Source organism: Pundamilia nyererei, unplaced genomic scaffold (genome assembly GCF_000239375.1).
Source record: "Pundamilia nyererei isolate P.nyererei 1_Seehausen unplaced genomic scaffold, PunNye1.0 scaffold00032, whole genome shotgun sequence".
Lineage (NCBI taxonomy): Eukaryota > Metazoa > Chordata > Actinopteri > Cichliformes > Cichlidae > Pundamilia > Pundamilia nyererei.
Window position 1 is genome coordinate 4,499,167 of NW_005187433.1, and position 20,868 is coordinate 4,520,034.

Below are 20,868 nucleotides of genomic sequence, written 5' to 3' on the forward strand. Positions count from 1 at the left end.
CCAAGGGGTTGTCACATGATTCGGAAGGCATTGTGGACATTCTGGGCTCAGCCAATCAGAGCCAGCGGATTTCGTAACACGGGCAGAAATATTGCCGTTCAGTGCCTTTGTAACTTGAATTTTTCGTTTAACGGGGTATTCGTAAGTCGGGGTTCCACTGTATATGGATTCAGGACCCTGTTATTCAAAAGCACTATAAACTTCGATGCATTCACCAGTCACCCAAGTAGTATTTCAGCTGCTGAATTACAGTATTTGCTTTAACCAAAGAATTTTTTCTTGACTTGTAATACTCGCAGGAGGCCTGAAGGCTGATAGATGGCAGCTAGTCATGGCAATTTAATTGATTTATCGAAAACACTTTCTTTTTCTCTTTCAATCTTCACCATTATTGGCACAGATAAACTTCCCGCCAAGCTTTACCAATGTTATCTGAGGAATTTCTGATTTTTTAAAACACCAGTGCGAATTCTGACCAATCTGACAAACCGAAAGTTACATTCTCAGAAACTGTTTCATGTATTGACACGGGATTTGTTCTAGGACTAGGCACCCATCGCTGAGGGAGGTGTCTTGCTAGCTCAGAGTATCATTATCTGTTAATGAAAGATCATTTTAACTTGGGGGTACCTCCAGCCCCTGTTAACCCTCCGCCCTTAAAAAAAAGGACTATACCCTGATTGCTCACCGTGTCTGCAAAAGTAATAAGTTTTCTGTGAGTATGGGAAGAGCACTCTCCGAGCTGCTGGTTAACTTGCATTCTTCAAGAGCTTGGACAGGATGAAGACTCTTGTGTTCACTATTGAAGTGAACAAAAGAACATTTGCTGTGCTTTGATCGCAGATGAGACTTTCTGAAAGCAGAAGCGGCTGTTCAAAGTAAATAATGGCAGACTGCATCGTTCCTTGAGAGTGTGCCAAAGTAGCCGCTATGCGGGTATTTTACATTTTTTTTCCCTACATAGTGACAAAGACAGGTAGGCTAACAGATGAGAAGCCTTGACTACAAAGAAAGTTTCTCAGTTCTGTAGCATAGAAATACTCTCTCTGGTGCTGACTTTGGGCTTTGTAACTTTACACACTGCTTAAACGTGGGACTATAAATCATTTAAAAAAAGGAAAACCCTCTTTAAAAAAAAAAAAGTCACTTTAAACCACTGAATGGAGCCAAAATGAATAAATCTGAATTTGCCCTGGTGATTATAATTCTAGACAAAGGTGCTTAACCACGGCCACAAATACAGTTAATGCAGAGCTTCCTGCTAATGGTGCTGATTATAATGTTATGGGACTGTAAGCACAAAGTGAATGTTATTGAGTTTGAAATAGAGTGAGTTTCAGAAGCTATGAATAAAATGCTAATGATTACATTTGGGATGTACTGTAAAGAGCTATGGGGGCCAACTGGCTGTCTCTTCTAATGAGAGAACAGAGAGGCAGGGAGCAGCAAGAGAGGGATCAAAAATTCATGGGAGGATGCAATAAAAGTAGTGCACACTCAGCTGGCATGTTCTCTGCATGTACCGTCTTTCAAGCTTATTAATGAAACACCACCATCGTCTCTCTTTTCCTGTCTGTTCCCGGGCCAGATTGTGTTCAGCCCTGCAGTTTTCTTTGATTGTCCCGTTAAAATCAGAGCAGCCAATATCACTTAACACAAACAATGTAGCGCCATTTGTCTTGGTGACGTCGAGCTGGCATTCACAGGTCCAGAGTTCAGTTCAGTATCTCAGTAATGCACGAGAATTCTCACACAGTAAGAGGAAAATAGCAGTGTCTTAAGTGCAGACAACTTCCTCTGCGCTTGTCCTCTATTAAATGTATTGATTTATGAGATTTCAAACAGGAGTGCGTTACAAACTGAAGACGAGAGCCACCGAGGGTCTCTAAATGGAGACAAAACTGCTCATCTGAACAACCCATACAATCTAGTATTAACTCCTAAAAACTACACTCTCGTGAAAGCAGTTTTCAGTAGTACTAAACTCACAAATTTTCCAATAATAACTGCCACTTAATATTAGCAATGCAATCTCTCTATGATTTTGTCTTTCTTAAGGGTAGCAATAGATTACATATATCTACAAGTCTATTATTTCATCTTCAATTCAATTTTATTTATATAGCGCCAAATCACAACATAAGTCGCCTCAAGGCACTTCATAGATACAGAGAAAAACCCAACAATCATATGACCCCCTATGAGCAAGCACTTTGGCAACAGTGGGAAGGAAAAACTCCCTTTTAACAGGAAGAAACCTCCGGCAGAACCAGGCTCAGGGAGGGGCGGGGCCATCTGCTGCGACCGGTTGGGGTGAGAGAAGGAAGACAGGATAAAAGACATGCTGTGGAAGAGAGACAGAGGTTAATAACAGATATGATTTAATGCAGAGAGGTCTGTTAATACATAGTGAGTGAGAAAGGTGACTGGAAAGGAAAAACTCAATGCATCATGGGAATCCCCCGGCAGCCTACGTCTATTGCAGCATAACTAAGGGAGGATTCAGGGTCACCTGGTCCAGCCCTAACTATATGCTTTAGCAAAAAGGAAAGTTTTAAGCCTAATCTTAAAAGTAGAGATAGTGTCTGTCTCCCGAATCCAAACTGGAAGCTGGTTCCACAGAAGAGGGGCCTGAAAACTGAAGGCGCTCCCTCCCATTCTACTTTTAAATACTCTAGGAACAACAAGTAGGCCTGCAGTGCGAGAGCGAAGTGCTCTAATAGGGTGATATGGTATACAAGGTCATTAAGATAAGATGGGGCCTGATTATTTAATCTTCACGTCAGAATTCTCCTTTCATATCCAGAAAAAAAAAGAAACACGCTTTGAATGCTAAATTACTTGCTTAGCGCACTCACACAAGATCCTCATTGTCTTCAGTATTCATCTAGCATTCTATAATATCCTGTTCTGCCATAAAAGGCACAAAATTGCGAGTCATCGGTTGAACTACAAATTGCTCTGTTCAATTTTCCTGGAAAATGCATCTCCTCTGAAATTATGAGCTTTGACCATTGCTGCGGGATGAATATCCAATACTGATCTCTCACGCTCTCTTAAACACTGACTGCAGAAAGCTTATACCTGTAGAATTCACAGAAACATGTCTTCAGTAAAAATGAAAGAAAATTAAAAATGTCAGGGTATGCGTAAACTGATCTCACCCATCTTCTGTTTAAACATGCGCCTTCTTATCTACTTGTTCGTACTTGTTTCTTCTTGACCTTTTTGTGCATGCACACAAATGACAAATTTAAAAAGCAATTCAAGGCATTTTCAGCTGTTCAAAAAAACCCTTGTAAGAACAACAAAAAAAAAAAAGGAAGAAAAAAAAAAGACAAGTTCTGCACTTCATGTTTGGCAGCCAGGAGGTACTGGGTGAGTGTGAGCATGCGTGTGCTTCTCTGTGGGAGTTAAGGCCAGAAGCACTCACGGAGAGATGAGAGTTCTCTTGAACAGGGGTGTCTGGCATTCTGTATCCAGACAAGTACTGCTAAGTGCCAGGAATGATTGGTGTCTACCTACACATACTGCCGCAAAGGTGATGGCTGATGTCATATATCCACCCATCCATCCATCCATCCATCCGTGCATCTATTTTTTACACATCCTATCGGGTTCGGTGTTTTGGAGGAGGCTGGAGCCTATCCCAGCTGTTATTGTTCCGAGAGGCGGGGTATACCCTGGACATGGCCATCTAAGGCGCAGTTTGCTCAGACAATGACTCGTCTACCTTTAATTTATTAGCTGGCACTTAACAAGCAATATGTGCTGTCAAAGCATGGGTGCCCTTTAGAGAGCAGAATTTGTTTTCGGAAGTCAGAGAGACAACTAACGTCTCAAAGACTGCACCAAGACAGTGTCCTACATATGAGGAGTGAGCAAAACGTTTTGAGAACTGGCTAAGAGTAATTCACATGATCTTCTCTTATATTGCCTAAATATTTTAAATGGGGCTGCTGTTTTTAGATCACTCTGTTGAAGTACCATTATGCGCCCTTGTAACGTAGTTGATCCTTCAGACTTTTTGTAAAGTGGGCCAACTTGTCAGTGGTGCAGGTAGTGTGTGAACACTGTGTCGGTGTGGCCACAAACACAATCACAATTTTTAACTAACTTACAGCACTAGTAAAGATAGCAAAGTACTGTTGTTCTAAGATTTACCTTCGTTATTGCAGTGCACTTTTACGTTATCCAAAAGTTCTAAATAAAAATTCATTTTCCTGTTGCGTGGGCTCTTAGTTCATTTTAGGTCTTCAGCCTTGGTGTATTTAGGCTTCTTAGCTAAATATTTTACTTCATTTATTTATTTATTTTTATTTTGTGTGTGTGTGTGTGTGTGTGTGTGTGTGTGTGTGTGTGTGGGGGGGGGGGGGGATTACAGAGGCATACTGTTAATGTTATTGTTTCTGTTTTTTGTCACACATATTGGTTTTGCTTTACTCCTTCAGTTTCCCATTTCCTCTCACCTTCTCTGTTAACCGGTTTCTATCTTTTTTTTTGCCAATGTGTTATCTGTCTTAGAGTAACTTCCTGTTTTACTTTGAAGGTTATTTTACTGTGTCTTCCTGCCTTTGTTTCTTCTCCTCACTTTCTTGATTATATTCCCACCTCACCTGAGCATGCCTTTGTCCCATTTCCCAGCCAGCCCTCTGTATATATCTATTTTTTTTTTTTAACAGATCATTTTTTCCTTCCCGTTTCCGTCGCCTGCATTCCCGAGATTCCTGCTGTTGCCCCTGTGCCATCCCATGCTTACTTTAACACTAATTGGCATTTAAATAATGTTTAAATAAGACTTTAACAGAAAATGTTTATTATACTACTACTATTAATTTAATAACAGCTAACTAATTAGACCTATTGACAAATTGTTGAATCTTTAATAAGACACATTTTCTTCTTAAATCTAAGTTTGCACGCTGTCAGTACTTTCTGAAATCTTTATTACAATACATCTTTGCATTTTTTCCATATCTCTTTCAATTAGTTGTCCATTAAACTTTTTAGTATTACTATTATTTAATACAACATAATTGGAGTGGGCATTCTCTTTTATTAAGCCACTAAAAGTGGAGAAATGTAGCCAAAGCCTTAAAGCTGCTCTACTCGCCACAAACCATAAATCAGCAGTGCACCGCTGCCTCACAAAATGAGTATGATAAAACTTTATGAAGTGCTTGAAAGCATTTGATTTGTACATGGACATAATCAATGACAAAAATTAAAACTGCCCTATTCTCTCTTCAGCATACAGAACGATTTTCCTCAAAAACAATTAAGAACAATTCATTATGTTTACACAGTCATTATGATAATACAGTTAGCAATCATAAGCCACTTGCCAATTCATCCACATTTGGATTGTTAAAATCCAACTCAATTTAACTTCTCATTCTGCAAATTGAGAGCGGCGTTTAAAAGCTTCATGACGATTAGAAGTTAGTCTAAGCTTTGTTTTAAAAATAATAATTGGGTCTGGGTTTTTTCTTCAGGACTAATAAATGATGATTGCTTTGCCATACTTTCATATGGCAAATTATTATTCTTTATAAAGAGGCTAAATACTTTTATTTAAAGTCAGAATCAAAAAATGCACAATGGCCTTGCTAAGAAACTTGTAGACTTTAAGACTAAAAATGGGAAATGAAAATAAATGAAATACAGAGTGGCTCCTAATTAGACAATACCTTGTTGTTCACTGAACAGGACATGCTGCTTTTATCCCTTTTATCATTTATACATTATAAAAATGTTTTTAGTGTGGGAGAGCTGTAAACTCTTTAAAAAGAAACATGTTTTTTTAAAGTATTTCCACTGGACCTTGAATGTCATAGTAAACAAGTAAAAGAAACAGTTGCCAAGTAACTGCCAAAACTATCTTGTTACAAGACATGATTGAATGTGGGTGTTCATCTTGTACTATGTTTAGCTTTAAGTTGATCTCACAAATCTAATGGCGTTTGTGAGGTTTTCTTCATTACAGCTCTCTTTTTGCTCTTTAACTTTCCAGTGCATCCACATCTCAGCATTATTAAGATGCCGAGACATTTTCCATTGTGTTTGGGTTTTATGATGTCAAACTCAAAATTAGTTTAATTTGTTGACATGGTTCGGTTCTGTCGTATGGAAAACCAGAAGAGCAACACTCCTGTGCAGAACAGAGGAGACGTCAGTGGAAAGCGGCTTGTAAAAGGGCAGCAGTAACTATAAACTAAAAAAGCACTGGCTATATGAGATTTGCCAGTTAGATTTGTAGAAAGGAATCAGCTGAGCCAACAGCTGATATTCTAGCCTGCCTGAATTAACACCAGCCTCAATGCAATGGCCGCCAAGTTGAAAGTTTATCTTATTAATAGCTACTTTGAGCTGCTCCCTGCTCCCATTCACAAGGGGTTGCCACAGCGGGTAGCTCCGCATTGATTTGGCAGAGTTTTACACCAGATGCCCTTCCTGATACAACCCCAAAGGGACTGTTTCTCCTTTCGGGATGAAACTGGTGATCTTGATAGTTGAATGCATAAACCACTACATTATAGAGAGTTATGTTATTAATATAATATTACTTTTTGGGAGGAAATAAGTTCAAAAGCTACTAGACATCTAATATAATCTCTTGCTTTTGCTTTCAGACTACCACTTAACCAATTTAAGGCTGTGGGGTAGAAGTAGGGAGAACCTATCCCTGATTTCACAGGCACTCCACCAGTCTGTCACAGGACTAACACACTGAGACAGGTAACCTTTCACACTCACAATTTAGATTCAGCAGTAAACCTAGGAGTACCCCACCCTAGATTCTAACTCAAGACCTTCTTGATCATCCTTCTTAATCATGTTTTAGTCTTGTTCTCTGCAATTGCAAAACAGGCTTTGTTGGATATAGGTCACCTTGTTTCAACAAGCACTTCATTGATGCATTTTTTAAAAAATGCGGTCTCATCTGCTTAAGACAACTGTCCTGCTGCATGGGTCACATTTAGCTCAAGTTTCCACCATTGTGTAGGATTATATATCACCTGCTACCCTTGTTTGAGCTCTTCACATGCCAAAGTGCGTTCTGTTTCTACCAGGTAAGGTCTGCCCCAGATTCTGTTTATCTTATGTGTCTCGATAAATCTTTTGTTTTCTTCTCAGTATGTCAGTGTCCAAGAGCTAAAGTTGGTCTGACCGAATCTGTTGATGTGCTTTTTTTGAGGCATTTTAGTCTCATGTAGACTTCTGCACTGGAAGTTGAATACACAGACGACTAGTATAAAAAGCATCACCAGGATGCCACAACCCTTATACATATAATATATGCATTATTTATCCTTTCCTAATTTCATCAGTCAGTTTCATCTGTCCCCTGTCAACCCCAAATGACCCGGGTATGCTGGTTTTTTTCTCCCGTTGTTTGGTAGGAGCAACTCAAATCGCTCTTTTGATGTTGAAGGTTGCTGACGACTGGTTTGGGGTAAAGTATCAGACACAAAGTAGTAAAACAGTTTATAACATTGGAAGTAACAACTTTGCAAACTTACTGTGGCTCTAACTATCTGTGATAACGCACTCAAAAAACAAATGCATGTAGTGTTGATGGGTTATTTTAAGTTAGCCTAACACTGAACTTAGACACATATTCCCTTACGCACACATGCTTTCAATTTCCAACCAGTCACTCCTCACCATGGCCAGTGGCACGATGCCACCCAGGTCCTGCGGTGCCAGACGGATGAGAGTCTGCACTTCACTGGTCAGGGTGCGCGTGAGCGGATACTCGACCTGCCATGCCACCTCCCTGCTCCCCTGAGTTACCATCAGCCCATTTACCTCCAAGTCTACTTGTAGCACTCGCTGGTAGCCCACTGCCTCCATTCTGCAGAGAGAGGATAAAAATTTGTATGTCAGGAGTGGATTTTGATAAAAGGTTAAATAAAAGGTTGGAGTCAAAAGGGATAAGAAGGTAGCAGGGAAAATAAGGTAAAGCAAGGAAAAAAGAAGCAAACACAAGAACTTGAAATAATGTGAACACACAGGAATGATGGAAGGATTAACAGGAGGGGAAATAAAACATCGGTCAGCCCATTCAGGGAAAACTACCTAAAAAGAAGAATTACACTTTACATTTTAATCACCTATTTAAAAAGTTATGTAGCACAAACACTTTGATGGTACCATTAAACCATTAAAATTCCATGAACCACGATGTGTGCAAAAAATAAATAAATAAATCGTTGCAATATGAAGTCTGTCTTGCAGACTGCCAGGGCCATGCAAATTATTTTCCAGCATCCGATGGAGATGCAAACAAAGCAGAAAAACAATGAATGTCAAAGAACACCCATCAAACTTATTTGATTTGCTGAATGCTTGCCTTGATCAAGCTGCTGCCTTTCACCTCTCTTTGTCGCAGCTAAAAATCAATGCCGCACCATTTTCTGAACAACCTGAGACTGATATACAGAGCACGCACTGTCTTGAATAATACAGTTTACCAGATTGGAAGTCTGGAAGTGACTCACAGAGGTAAGTGCTGAGGTTGTGAGAGTCTGCTACTTTAAATCACAGCGACAACAAAAGCTAAAAACAACTCAGATGCTTCCTATAATTTAAAAAAAAAGAAGATAATAGGCATGAAAATTCAAGATGTTGTTAGCTTTGCATCTGTTTATAATGAGTACTATCCTAATTATATCTCTAGCCTAAAAAGTAGGTTTGCTTTTTCTGTGTCGCAATCAATACAAGGCTGGATAGAGTCCAAACTGAGGTTCAGGAGGTTTTGAGGGATAAGATCCAAGGTTTTTCTTGAACATATTTTGGCCAAGTCTGCAGTTAAATATCCCCCAACTCTCCCTTATGTTCACAGTTCAGACGCTAGCCCCATTTCAAAGTGCAGATTTAAGGATCCACTCCGGTTTAAAAAAAATAAAAAGAAAGAAATGCAAGGGAGGACAGTTTTGAAAACTGAAATCAGTGTGGATGAAAACTGCTTAAATAGCAATTCTAGGTCAGGCAGAAAAGCCTCTCAGTTTCAGTGGGTAATATTCTGAATTATACAAAAACATGCTTTCAAATAACCATTGAGAAGGTTTGGCTCGGGATGATCACAGAGGAGCACTGCTGTGAATCTGACCCCACAATGAGAAATATTAAGGTGCAGTTCCGTTTGAACAAAGCAGAATTTCACGGGTGAGTAGCATTGTGCCAAAGGTAGGGGTTGTTCTTTGTACTGTACTAACATTCACAAAGTTAAAAGTCATGAGATTTTTACACAAAGGATCTGCCTTCCCTTCTTTTATCCCCAATTTTTTTTAAAAACAAAAAACAAACAAATAAGACAAATACTTTTTGCTGCATTGCTCCATTTTGTACACCCATTTAAATACAGGTTTTGAAATTCAAAGAGAAAAATGTATCAAAAATGTGCCACACTTTGGTGCCAGTATGGTTCACCAGGTTAATCCATATGCTGTAAGGCTACTGCAGAGACCTGGGTTCGAATCTGCCCTCAGGCCTTTTACTGTCTGCCGTCCCCTCCCTATTCCCATATGGAAAAGATATATATAAATCTTATTAAGTTTGTATCTGTCTTGTGTGAAACTTGTATGAAAAGCATACATGAGTGAAAACAGATATAAGATCCCTTGAAAAATTATATAGTGAAACTTGTATGTTTTTGAAACTTACTAAAACAATATATGAAAGTAATGAGAAAGTGGCCACTTTCATGAGTAAATCATATAAGTTTTTACTATTTCTTTTCCATATGGGTTGTTTTCTACTCGCCTTTACAGAAGTTTACAGGCTCCCAAACTCGTATAAAGTTGTTTTGAAATTGCACAATAAAAATATATATCAACTGAAGAAGAACGGATAAGATCTGAATGCTTTGTTAATCTTGTCATAGATTGGCGACCTGTCTATTGTGTAACCCTTCTTTTGTCCAGTATCAGCTTGAATAGGCTCCACTCTACGGATCGGTGGATAGCTGCAATTTGGTCTGTTTGAAAGCAGTATACAATTTATGAAGTGTCTGTTGTGATGCACAAGATCATGGGAAATGCTGGTAAATTTGAAAGCAAACGTAGGTAAGATCTGCTATTAGCATACTATCCCCACTCTCTCAGTAGTGTTCAACCTAGCTAGAGAGCAGCTTTGATGGCAAAGATCCTACAACAGGTGGCCCTGAAATGTATTAATAGCAATAACATGGGACAGGGTTAGACACAAAAGATGGATCGTGCACAATGCCTGCCATGCTGGGCTGTTTTGTCTGAATACAGAATAAAAGCGTTTTGCTTTTTGAAATAAATAATCAGGATGCAGATGGCAGAAAAATGGATATTTGTAGAAGTTTCTGTGCAAGATGCAACAATCACAAACCAATTTTTGTACCTGACAGAGCTGGGTAAATGGCCCAAGCAAGGCAAAAAGACACCCAACTAACTAAATCATGTTGGAGTCTGATAGCATTCTTTTTGTGGCAAAATCAGTTAAATATATCCATCACTTTCACGTTTTGGTAAGCCAGGCAGAAAGAATCCCTGTTAAATGCAGGAAGGCCTTTTAAATCCTTAAGTTATTTAGGAAAGACGTGCATACTAGCTATGTCCTTATTAATATATTGGTACAAAGTCTGTATGACAAACAAATTCTAATGTTAAGTAAAGAACTGATAAAAGGAAACGTTTAAACCAAGTGTGCATAAATAATAAAATGTAACAGGGTTCTGAAACAATCCACAACTCATCAGAAATACCCAGTTTTTCCATTATTAAAAGTAGTGCAGAAAAGAACTCGAATTTATGCGATTTAGTTATTAACTCACACATTTGATCTCAGTGCTGCTCCTTTGCAAGTTGTGGCAAGTTGGAAAGATGAACTAACACTCATCTGTTTTGGTTTTCCACAGAATAGGATTTGAGAACAGTTGGAAAATATTGTCATTGAATTTTGTAATGTATTCAGTGTAAAGTAAGGCCAATGTACCCCGCTTTGTACAAAAGATGGGGAGAAGGAAATACATTCTCCTTGAATTAATTACCCCATCTCTATCACATCTTTCTACTTTCATTACTCTCTGTGTTGAAATTCTAAACAGTTCAATCAGCATTTTTGAGGTTGGATCTGTGCCACTGGAAAAACTCTAAAAACTAAAATGAGGGATTAATAAAAAATAATAAAATCAAACGATTTGCCAAATATTACATTAGAATGAAAGAGTTGTGTTGATACTATATGAATAAAAAAAACATGCTTTCAAGTAGGGCACACTTAAGCAATTTCTTGACCATTTTTTGCCCTTTGATTTCCCTTTTAAAGTAAAAACATCAAAAGCAAAAGAGAGGAACTGATGAGCGCAAACATCCCACATAACGCCATGCTGTAGATTTTAGTTCTATTTGGTTAGCTGTATTAACAGATTTGTTGAAAATCCTTACTTCTGTCTGTGGACAGAGTATCAGTCATTTGTTGGAGCTTATTCAAGCCCATCCATTACCTCCTTTTCTTTTCAGTTTCTTTCAGAGACAAAAATTTGGAGTGCTACAAAGCCACAGTATCCTCTACTGCCTGGCAGCATCCTGGGCTCAGCGGTAGTGACTGTAGTGATTATGTGATTTACGCTTTATGGTGTATAATTACATCCAAATCAATTATCGGTAACAGACAGTTTTGCTTTACAATGTAGCTGCAAGCAGTCAGAGCTTCAGTGCTGAACACAAAACGACACCCCCGCTTCTCCAGCCTGTTCCTCTTTGTGTTGGTTCTACAAGGTGGGTTTTTTCCCCTAATATTCTTCTCAGCATCCCTTCTTCATCTTTAATTTATTCCTCTTGCTGACCCGCAGTGTGGTGTTACTCTCAATAGAGGGCAGTGCTCTCTCTCTCCCCCCTCACCCCTTCATCCACCATGTGTTTGGGATGATGAATGTCTGCAGCGCACCAGCTGGAGAGGTCAGGCCGCTTCTCTGTGTCTCATTAGAAACATAACTGCACCGTGTGCCCTTTTCTCACTGCGATTACCATACAATTTAATACACTCATACACTCACTGGCAACTATCACTGCTCTTGCCCTGAATTGTGCATGCGGATAAGAGCAAGAGGTTGACACGGAGATAGAAACAAAAAACACAGAGCAGAAACAGGGTTAGAAGGGCTCAGATAAAAGCAAAATGTCTACAAGGATCACAAAACTGGCTCTGCCACTATAAAAGCAAGTAGTGACAATGCCCTGGTATCATAGTGGGTTTGTTGTGGCAAAATGAGGTAGAAAATCGCTCATGTCAATTTGAGAAGGCTTTTGAGGTATCTCCATTTGTCAGTCCTATTGTTGGATGTAAAAGCACAAACAGAACAAGGTAAAGGAATCCACTTAGATGAAAAAAAAAGAAGCTCACACTTTCAATTCTGTAAGATACATTTCAAACACATCCTTGTAGCAACAAAAGGACTCTGTCAAAAAAAAAGTATAACTGGGAAAAAAAAATGACAAGAATGAAATTCCTTTTGTTCGTAAATAGGAAAATAAAAGTGGAGCTAAGGAACACAAAAGCCCTGTTAACCATACAGTCATGTTTTCCTCTTTTCACTCTTAAAACCTCTGTGGATATCTGTCTTGGAAAAAAAAAAGAAAATCAGTGAAAGAAAAGTCTGCTGTCTCTTCTGGAGACCTGAGGGGGTTCGTTTCATGCACAGCAGTGATTTGGTTAGCACTGACAACAATGATACATCAAAGACCTGAATCTGTTTCAACACCGCAAATTGACAGTGAGTCCAGCAATGGAAGGAGAGATTGTGTGTGTCTTTATGTATTAGATTGTTATGTAAAACACCTTCTTCCAGGTAAATGTGAATATATAATTTTTCTTTTACTCATATGTGAGCAAAAAGAAAGCAGGACTTTTGCAGCCGGTGTGGAAATATGCTCTGCTATGGCTGTGGCACTTTTTGTGTAGTCAGATTTCAATGATAGATTTCCTTTCAAACTTGGTTTTGTTTGTTTGATGTGCTGTAGATAGGCCGCTTGTTTTTGTGACCCAGCACACATGATTTCCTGTGTGTTTGTCTACTGGGTCATTCTAACAAGAGAACGGGACATCTGCATGAAAATGCATTCCAAGATGGACATGATAGACCTTTTGGCAGCAGGAAAAAAATGACCAGATGGAGGTATTGTATGGAGAACAGTGGGTACAGTTGTCTTGGCCATAACTGAATCCTGACTTGTGAGACCAGCGTTAATTTAAAAATGTGATGATGGGTAGGATGAAAACCCCCCAGCTGTCCATCTATTCTTGCATGAATCTTGCTTGGATTTCTCTCTGTTAGTAGTCAGATTTTCAGTTATAAATTAAAAGTAAGGTCTAAATTCAGAGAAGGCACTTCAATCAACTCAGTCACTAGCTTTATTTCTTGAAAATACCTTCTGGAGATTTTTCGAAATGTCCTCTGCGCCTGTCATGAAGGCTTTGTGGTGTGGAAATGGAAAACTAAATGCTAGTTTCTCCTGGTTACTGGAGTGTGTTAGCTGGGTCACATGGACCTCACAGGCACAAGGTGGATAAAAGTCACAGCGACAAGGTTTTATTATTCAATATAAAGCAACATCAAATGAATAATTTGGCATTATGGGAACAATGTGTAACCAAACAAAATGTGACAGAGGCATATTTTATGAGGAGTCACGTACTGGAGCTATTTCTTGGTAATGGCCAGTAGGGTGCCGTGGCTTCCTGTAATTTGCTGGTTGCCCGACTGTGACAAAGTCCAGGAAGTGGCAGCTGCAAGTGAGAAATAACGTGTATGTAACAAATTTTTTTAATCTCGCTTTTCCGACACAGATTAGATAAATGAGCGTCAATAGGGAGCTAAACAAGAGCCACAAGGCTCATGTTTGCTCTTCAGATGGAGAGGGTATTAAGTGGAGCGCCAAACAATGCTGTATTATTCCATTAATGCAGTCCTTATCATGCTAAGAACTGTATCCCTCCCTGCTTTCTAAATGTCTTGGTGCACTGACATGAACGATTTACTTTTGCAGCTGTTTTAATTATTTGTAGTTCAATTACTCTCCAGCTGTGTGGCTGACTGTTCTCTGTGTCGGAGTCTAGATGTCTCTCAAACTGAAATACATTTTGATTCTAATTGGTTTGAAGACTTCAAGGGAAATCAGATAATAGCTCCAATGAATAAAAGCTGGTTTCAACAGGAGCTCCATCTGCTTCTTACTGTGACGCAGCTATAAAGGCCGTGGCATATTAATAGTAGAGACTACCTCTGACTCTACTAGTTCACCTGAAGCTAACCTAAATGTGTGTGTAATGAGGTCATTTAGCCTGATGTATTTGGGTGTCATTAGACTATTGGGATTAACTCAGGATCTGGTGGCGGAGATACCAGAAATTTTGTGTGCTGATGGCGTGTGTGCTTCCTAGGGGGGTTCAAGCTCCTCTCTAATGAGTTACACTTCTAATATTTGCCTTTTCACTCTGATTATCTTATTGAAATGTTAACTTGCCAACAACATGCTTTCTGTAAAGACTGAAAGGCAACAGTAGGTCACTGTTTGGAGAACTGCTGAGTTATTTAGAAAGGACAGGGGAGTGTAAACCGGGTTTAAGTGTCAAAATGTAGCTCAAATTTGGAAATGGCATTATTAATTGCCTTAAAAAGGGCCAGCTTTCTTAATAGATGACAGCTCACTGAGCCAGGTTACAGCCAGTAATAAATGTATGGAGCTCACAGAAAATCCACTCTAAAATCCCAAACTCATAGTGTCTGGGGAGCTAGTGGCTTCCCATACAGTGATGTCTGTTTCATCTGGTATCACTTAAACTCATCAAGTTTAAAGAGTGATAAAGACTGGCATATGACAGACAGATAATGAAAGAGATCATAAAATGAAACCATGTCAAGAGGCAGATGAAACGTAGAATAACCAATTTATGTATGTGGGAGATTTCCCTCAGGATCTATCAAACACTCCACGTCAGCCCTGTCCTTGTCAGTACAGATTAGTTTGCTCTCACAGTAGGACTGCAGACTGTGGATTGGGTGGGGACTAAAGGGAGGGGGGGGGGGGGGGGGGGTGAGAGAAGAAGAAAAACTGAAGAGAAATATTGGAGTCCCTCTCCAAAATTGCCTTTTTGGTTCGTCTCATCTTCAATATTTTCTGAAATAACCCCCCTCTGTTTTGGTCTTTTGTTGCCTCGCATGCCTATTCCTTCACTGACCTCTGTTCTTCCTTTTCATCCTCTCTTTTTTTCCCCTCTCTAGCTCATCTTTGCTGTCTCAACTCTCTCCTTCTGCATTTCTTCATATATTTTTTTCCCCCAAATGTTGTGTGAAATGAAACAGATGTGGCTCCACGCATCAGCCAATCAAAAGGCACTGTTGCCACTCTACACCATATTGTAACAAAAGGCAATCAGACCCTAAAAACGCAGTCGGGGAAACAGAGACGTGTCTTGGAAAATTGAAAATATTAACGTAGTGTAAAAAAACAAAAAAAAAAACCCCTCAAGCTCATCTTCTAAGAATTTAATATGAACCCAATAACCAGAAAGCCTTATTAACGCTTTTAAACTTGTGTGTACCCACAGCCATGTCCTTCTCTACTATATAAATGTGATTTTAGTCTGTTAGGTGGTCACCAGGCAATGTGACTGCATGATAATAAATAATATATATCTTTATATTATAGTTTGTTGATATGAATTTAATGTCATTGGTGTGAAATGAATTGATACAATGCTCTTATAGGTTTTATAGGCACATACATGCTAAAAATGGGTAATTTGAGAATATTTGAAGAAGGCTGCTAGGCAACATGATGACAACCTAGGATCTGGCATAGATGAGAACCTTAAGGAGCCTAAGATGTACCTGTGTCAAATTTGGTTGCTCGACTCAGGATTATGTAGGAGGAATTTGAGGATAAGCAGACAGACAGAAAGTTGGTGCATTACAATAAGACACCAGTGATGGTATTCAGTGTTGTAGTGTTTAAAACTCCACTCATGTCAAATAAGTGGAATTTTTTCAAAAAAAAAAATAAGAGAAAAGGTCCGCATTGACCTCCTGATTACACAGCAATGATGGTGCCTACATTTAAAGGGAAACATATTTTAAACCCTTTCATTAAAATCTAAACATCAAACAGAAAACGTAATGCTTCTTTATATTGATGCCTTTGCAAACTAATTGTAATATTAACCTCCTGAGACCTCCTCTTTGATATTTGGGCATATTGGGGCCCGATGAATGTAAAAACAAAGAATTACCAGATTTTTTTTTTTTACCTTATTTTTGTTTTTAAGATAAATAAGAGCCACATCTGAGGATATTCGTTTACATTTTTGATAGAACAGTAGCAGTATCATGTCCTTGTAAGTGGATATCAGGCCCTTGCAGAGCAAAATTGAGTATTTTGGGCTAAATAACCCAAAATGTGATGCCGACATATGTGGACGCCAGGTCCTAGGAGGTTAACTAAATGTGGGTTTTTTTTTTATTTTTTAGAACCATAGCCTTTATTGATTTTTTTTCTGAAAAAACATTTCTAATTTGTTTTTCCTGCAGTACGTCCTTCTAATTACTTATAAAACAGTTTATTTCCCATTTTGTTTCACCAGTTGGAACTAAAGAAAAATGTCAACATCCACTGAATGGATGGCCATGAAAATTTGCACAAGCATTTGTGATTTGTGTAAAAGATCTTGAGCCACCTGACATTTCTGTATATTTTGCTTCCTTTGAATTTTATAAAAATTATATGTTAATTCTTAAGAAGTTGGCAACATGCTGGTGCAGTGTGTCTTTAGCACACATGAGGAAGCTGGACAAGTTATAGACAAAACAAGATGAAAGGTGATGATGTTGATAATGTCAATCTACTGTTCACCCAAGCCTGATCAGAAATGATCTCAGTGGGAGGAGGAGGGTGGCGGGATAGAGGTACAACAGTGTCGTATGGAGGTTCTGCCGTGATTTGGGAATGCATCTCAGCCACTGGTGTTGGGAATCTTGTAGAAAGTGATGGAAGATTGTGATTCAATATCCAATACCATCTAGAAAGAATTTACAAAAGAATCTGTTGGCTACTGCTTTATTTTTAGCATGAAAATGCAGTAAAAGCATAGCTGGATAGAAAAACACAATAGAGCACTACCAGTCATGGATTGGCCACCCCAGAGTCCGGACCTCAAAAATATTGAAGCAGTGAGAGATCATCTTAAAATGGAACAAAAGACATTCATCATCCAAAGAAGAGCTTTGAATGTTCTTCAATAAACCTGGACAATTATTCTCGAGGACTACTTAAATAAATAATAAGAAAGCTTTCTTAAGGTTCTACTGAGAAATATTTTCTAGCAAATTATAAAGGAATGAGAGGTGACTCAAGACAAAAGCAGGTTCTGCTTTTTTTTTAAAAAATTACTTGGCAAACTAACGACACACCCATTGCCCTGTACCTTGTGTTTAGAGCCAATTAGCAAATACAAGTTAATCCATTAAACTGTCCTGATCGACCCTGTCTCAACTGAATGTTAGATGCGCCATTGTCAGCACACAGCCTGTTGATGTTAACATTTGTCTTTCAAAAGCAACACTATTTCTAGGTACAGTTTTTCAGATCAGAAGCAAAAGATGAAACATATTGATTTTTAAGTATTTATCCAAAACAATATTCCTATCTTAATCATAACTAACTGGTTTAGTAGAATACACATGAGGCATAGATGAAAGATTTGTTAACCTAACCATCCAGCAAATCCCATTTACATATTTTAGCAAACTCTTTTCAACTTAAATTGTTTTTCTACAAATAAATGCAGTTTCTGTAAAGCTTTTAACATTGTCCTTTGAGACACCAACAAGTGTAGCATACAAGATTAAAGAAATTTGTGAAAGCTGGGGAAGTAGCATATTGAAGTACAGCAGTTTTTTTTTTTTAAATCAAATTCATTTTTATTCAGTTTATCAGATTATCAAAGGCCACACAGTGCCAGACTGGAAGACACCAGCTTTCATCGTCTTGTAACTATTGGCCACTAAACCGCTCTCAAGGACCAGCTGGTGGTTGTAAGCCATGCTGAACACAGTGAAAATGATACAACGCAATCAATCAGTGTATAAACACCATCTTCCCTCCCTTTATTGATTTCAGAAAGCTGTAGCAGTGTTGGTAAAAATCTCCAGAGGGCCATGGTGCTCATCCTCTTATCCTGGACAATGAGATCAACTCAGCGTGACTGCCTAATCTCCCCCTTGGAGCTTAAACTCTCCACCAGAAATGGCACTTCCCCTTTTCCTTGTTACTCACACATATACACACACAGATGACAAGAATTAGATTAACCTGTCCTTTTCATTATTTGCCTCTGAGTTGGTCCTTCATACTTTTAAGGCTTGTGAGAAGCATGATTTGAGGCTTTGTGCACTGTGGCCTGAAAGGCATCACATTTAAACAGTGTTCTTGTGTACTTTTGTCTTTTCATCTTGCTTTTCTGATTTTGGCTTACCACTCCAGCCACTTCGTACATTGCCTCTCTTCTTTTTTCCCCTGTTTTGAGTCACTTTATCTCTCAGTGGGCTATAACGATGTGAGAACAGAGGGAATCTAGCATGTAATCACAAGCTTCCTCCCATTTCACTTCTCTTTCCTCTTCTGATCTTAGAACTTCAGTAGTTATATTTGGCTGTAATGTTTATATACAATCAAATGGAGCATCTAATGCTGAAAAACCTCCTCTAACTTTAGAGTTTACTACAGTGCAAAAATGGTTCGCCAAAGTTTGCGGCAGGCAATTTACTGCATCACATAACGCTGAAAGTAAGTATAACTGTAATACTGCAGATGTCTATGAGTGGCCATTAATGTGAGTAATGAGTGTGTAATTTGCACAGATGTGTTTTCCAAAGTTGTGATCACGATGCCAAAAATGTGACAGTTCATGTTTAAACTTAGATTAGTTCTGTTAAATAATATTTTTTAGTTTTTATGTTCAGAAATCAGCAATAACTGCAGGCTGTATGCATCACTTTCTGCCTTATGACTCAACTTGAACAATCTCCAGTTCGTGTCATTGCCCTGTATGTTTACTGGTTTGTGTATATGAGCAGAATTGGTGTTTTCAAAAGGTGAAAAGCTTCAGAAATGACGTTGTGACTTTTGACTTTCTATTAACAAATGGAAATGTGTTACAAAGATGCTAAAGTATAGACTTTTGCTAACATGTTTCTGTCAGAGTCCTGCACCTTCCTTTATATTTTCTGTATTTTAGAAAGTCAATACACCTTCTGACTTTGGAAAGTTTTAAATTGAAAATGACAATGGTTACTTTTGTGGAGGGTTTTACCTCTCTGTATTTGCTTTGCATGTGTAATACAGGGTTTTTAAACAAAGGTCGGGTGGCTAAAAAAGACAACCAAGTTTGAACTCAATATGGCAAATACAGGCCAACAAACACTGCTCAATGTTAGAGCTGTTTGGATCACAGAAAGAAAATAGTCTAAACAGATAAAGAACATGCCATGTTTTGTTCTTCTCCTTGATATCATTCAATCAGTGGTCTAACAGGCTAATTAGTGAGCTGCAAAAGGAACCCCAATTCCCATGTAGCTGTAGAAAAGTTACAGTGGGTGGCTGGTTTGATTTTAAATGACAACGTGAACTCAATATACAGAGGATGCAAGTTTCTTTCATTTGGACTAAGGCATTTTTTTTCTCAGACTGTGCATTTGATGATAAATGACCCAACTGCTGCAGACCAAATCTTTCTACAAATAAACCAATCTGAACCTGGAGATAAATAAAGGTCAGAGCCCTGGCCAAAAACACAAAAAGGTGGCAGCCGGTTTGGACAGCCTCACAATAGGTTATAGTGGCTTATCACCCTAAGTTAATTAAATAGTGAATGCACAAGAAAGAAAGAAGAAGAAAAAGCACCGCCAAGGCTTCCATCGAGAAATAAAAAATAAAAAATCCACAAAGCGACAGAGAACTGATGGTGCTGCAGAGGAGCTTGGTCTGTGGGGCCAAGAGATGCTTTTGGTAATGCTGGCTTCTTTTAAACAGAGGCAAACAATCAATTGGTCCCTCCTGACAAAAGTGAGAATGAGAAAAGCTAAAACAGATAAAAACAAACAAACAAGAAGACACCAAAAATGGATTGAAGAAGGAGTGAATACAATGGGGATGCATAACGGAGCCAATAAAATGTATGTCCTCATAGCTTGCAAGTATTATACTTTTACCATGAAAACACTGAGGGTGTAGTAAAATCTGTAAAAAAAATACTGCTTAAAATTATGAATATTTATGATACTTGTCTCAGCTCTTGTAGGTTTCCAGTGCAAACTGCTTTTTTTGTTAGCCTAATGTATATTTTGTGGTACTTGAGCTTACAACTACAATTGCTAAAAGTTGGGATGTTGTATAAAACAGAAAAAATAGAATGCAATGATCTGCAAATTTCATAAACTCATATTTTATTCTCAATAGAACATAGAAATCAAATATTTAAACTCATTAATTTTCCAGATTTTTTATGAAAAATATCAGGTTTGTTCAAATTTGTTGGCAACAACACATCACAAAAACGTTGGCATGAGAATAACAAAAAGCTGGGCTGATCTAGCTGGGGGAATCGCTTTGCAACCAATTAGATCGATTGGCAACAGGTGATATAACAAGAGCATCTTCACTTGCTCTGAAGTAAAGATGGGCAGAAGTTTACCAATCAGCAGAAAACTGCAGCTACAAATTGTGGAATAATTTCAGAATAGTGTTTCACAATTGTGAAGGCTTTGAACATAGTATCATCTGCGGCACAGATAATGTCATCAAAAGATTCTGAGCATCTGGAGAAATCTCTGTGCGC

At 38.5% G+C, this 20,868-nt stretch overlaps 1 protein-coding gene across 1 annotated transcript in view; it reads right to left on the minus strand.

The window, feature by feature from the left end:
• The window catches only part of LOC102214774 (transmembrane protein 132C), a 146,577-nt gene that overhangs the window by 31,743 nt on the left and 93,966 nt on the right, over positions 1 to 20,868 (minus strand). Inside the window, exon 4 of the mRNA XM_005729346.1 lies at positions 7,669 to 7,858. Coding sequence (XP_005729403.1) covers positions 7,669 to 7,858 — 190 coding nt within the window. The remainder of the gene's footprint in view (positions 1 to 7,668; positions 7,859 to 20,868) is intronic.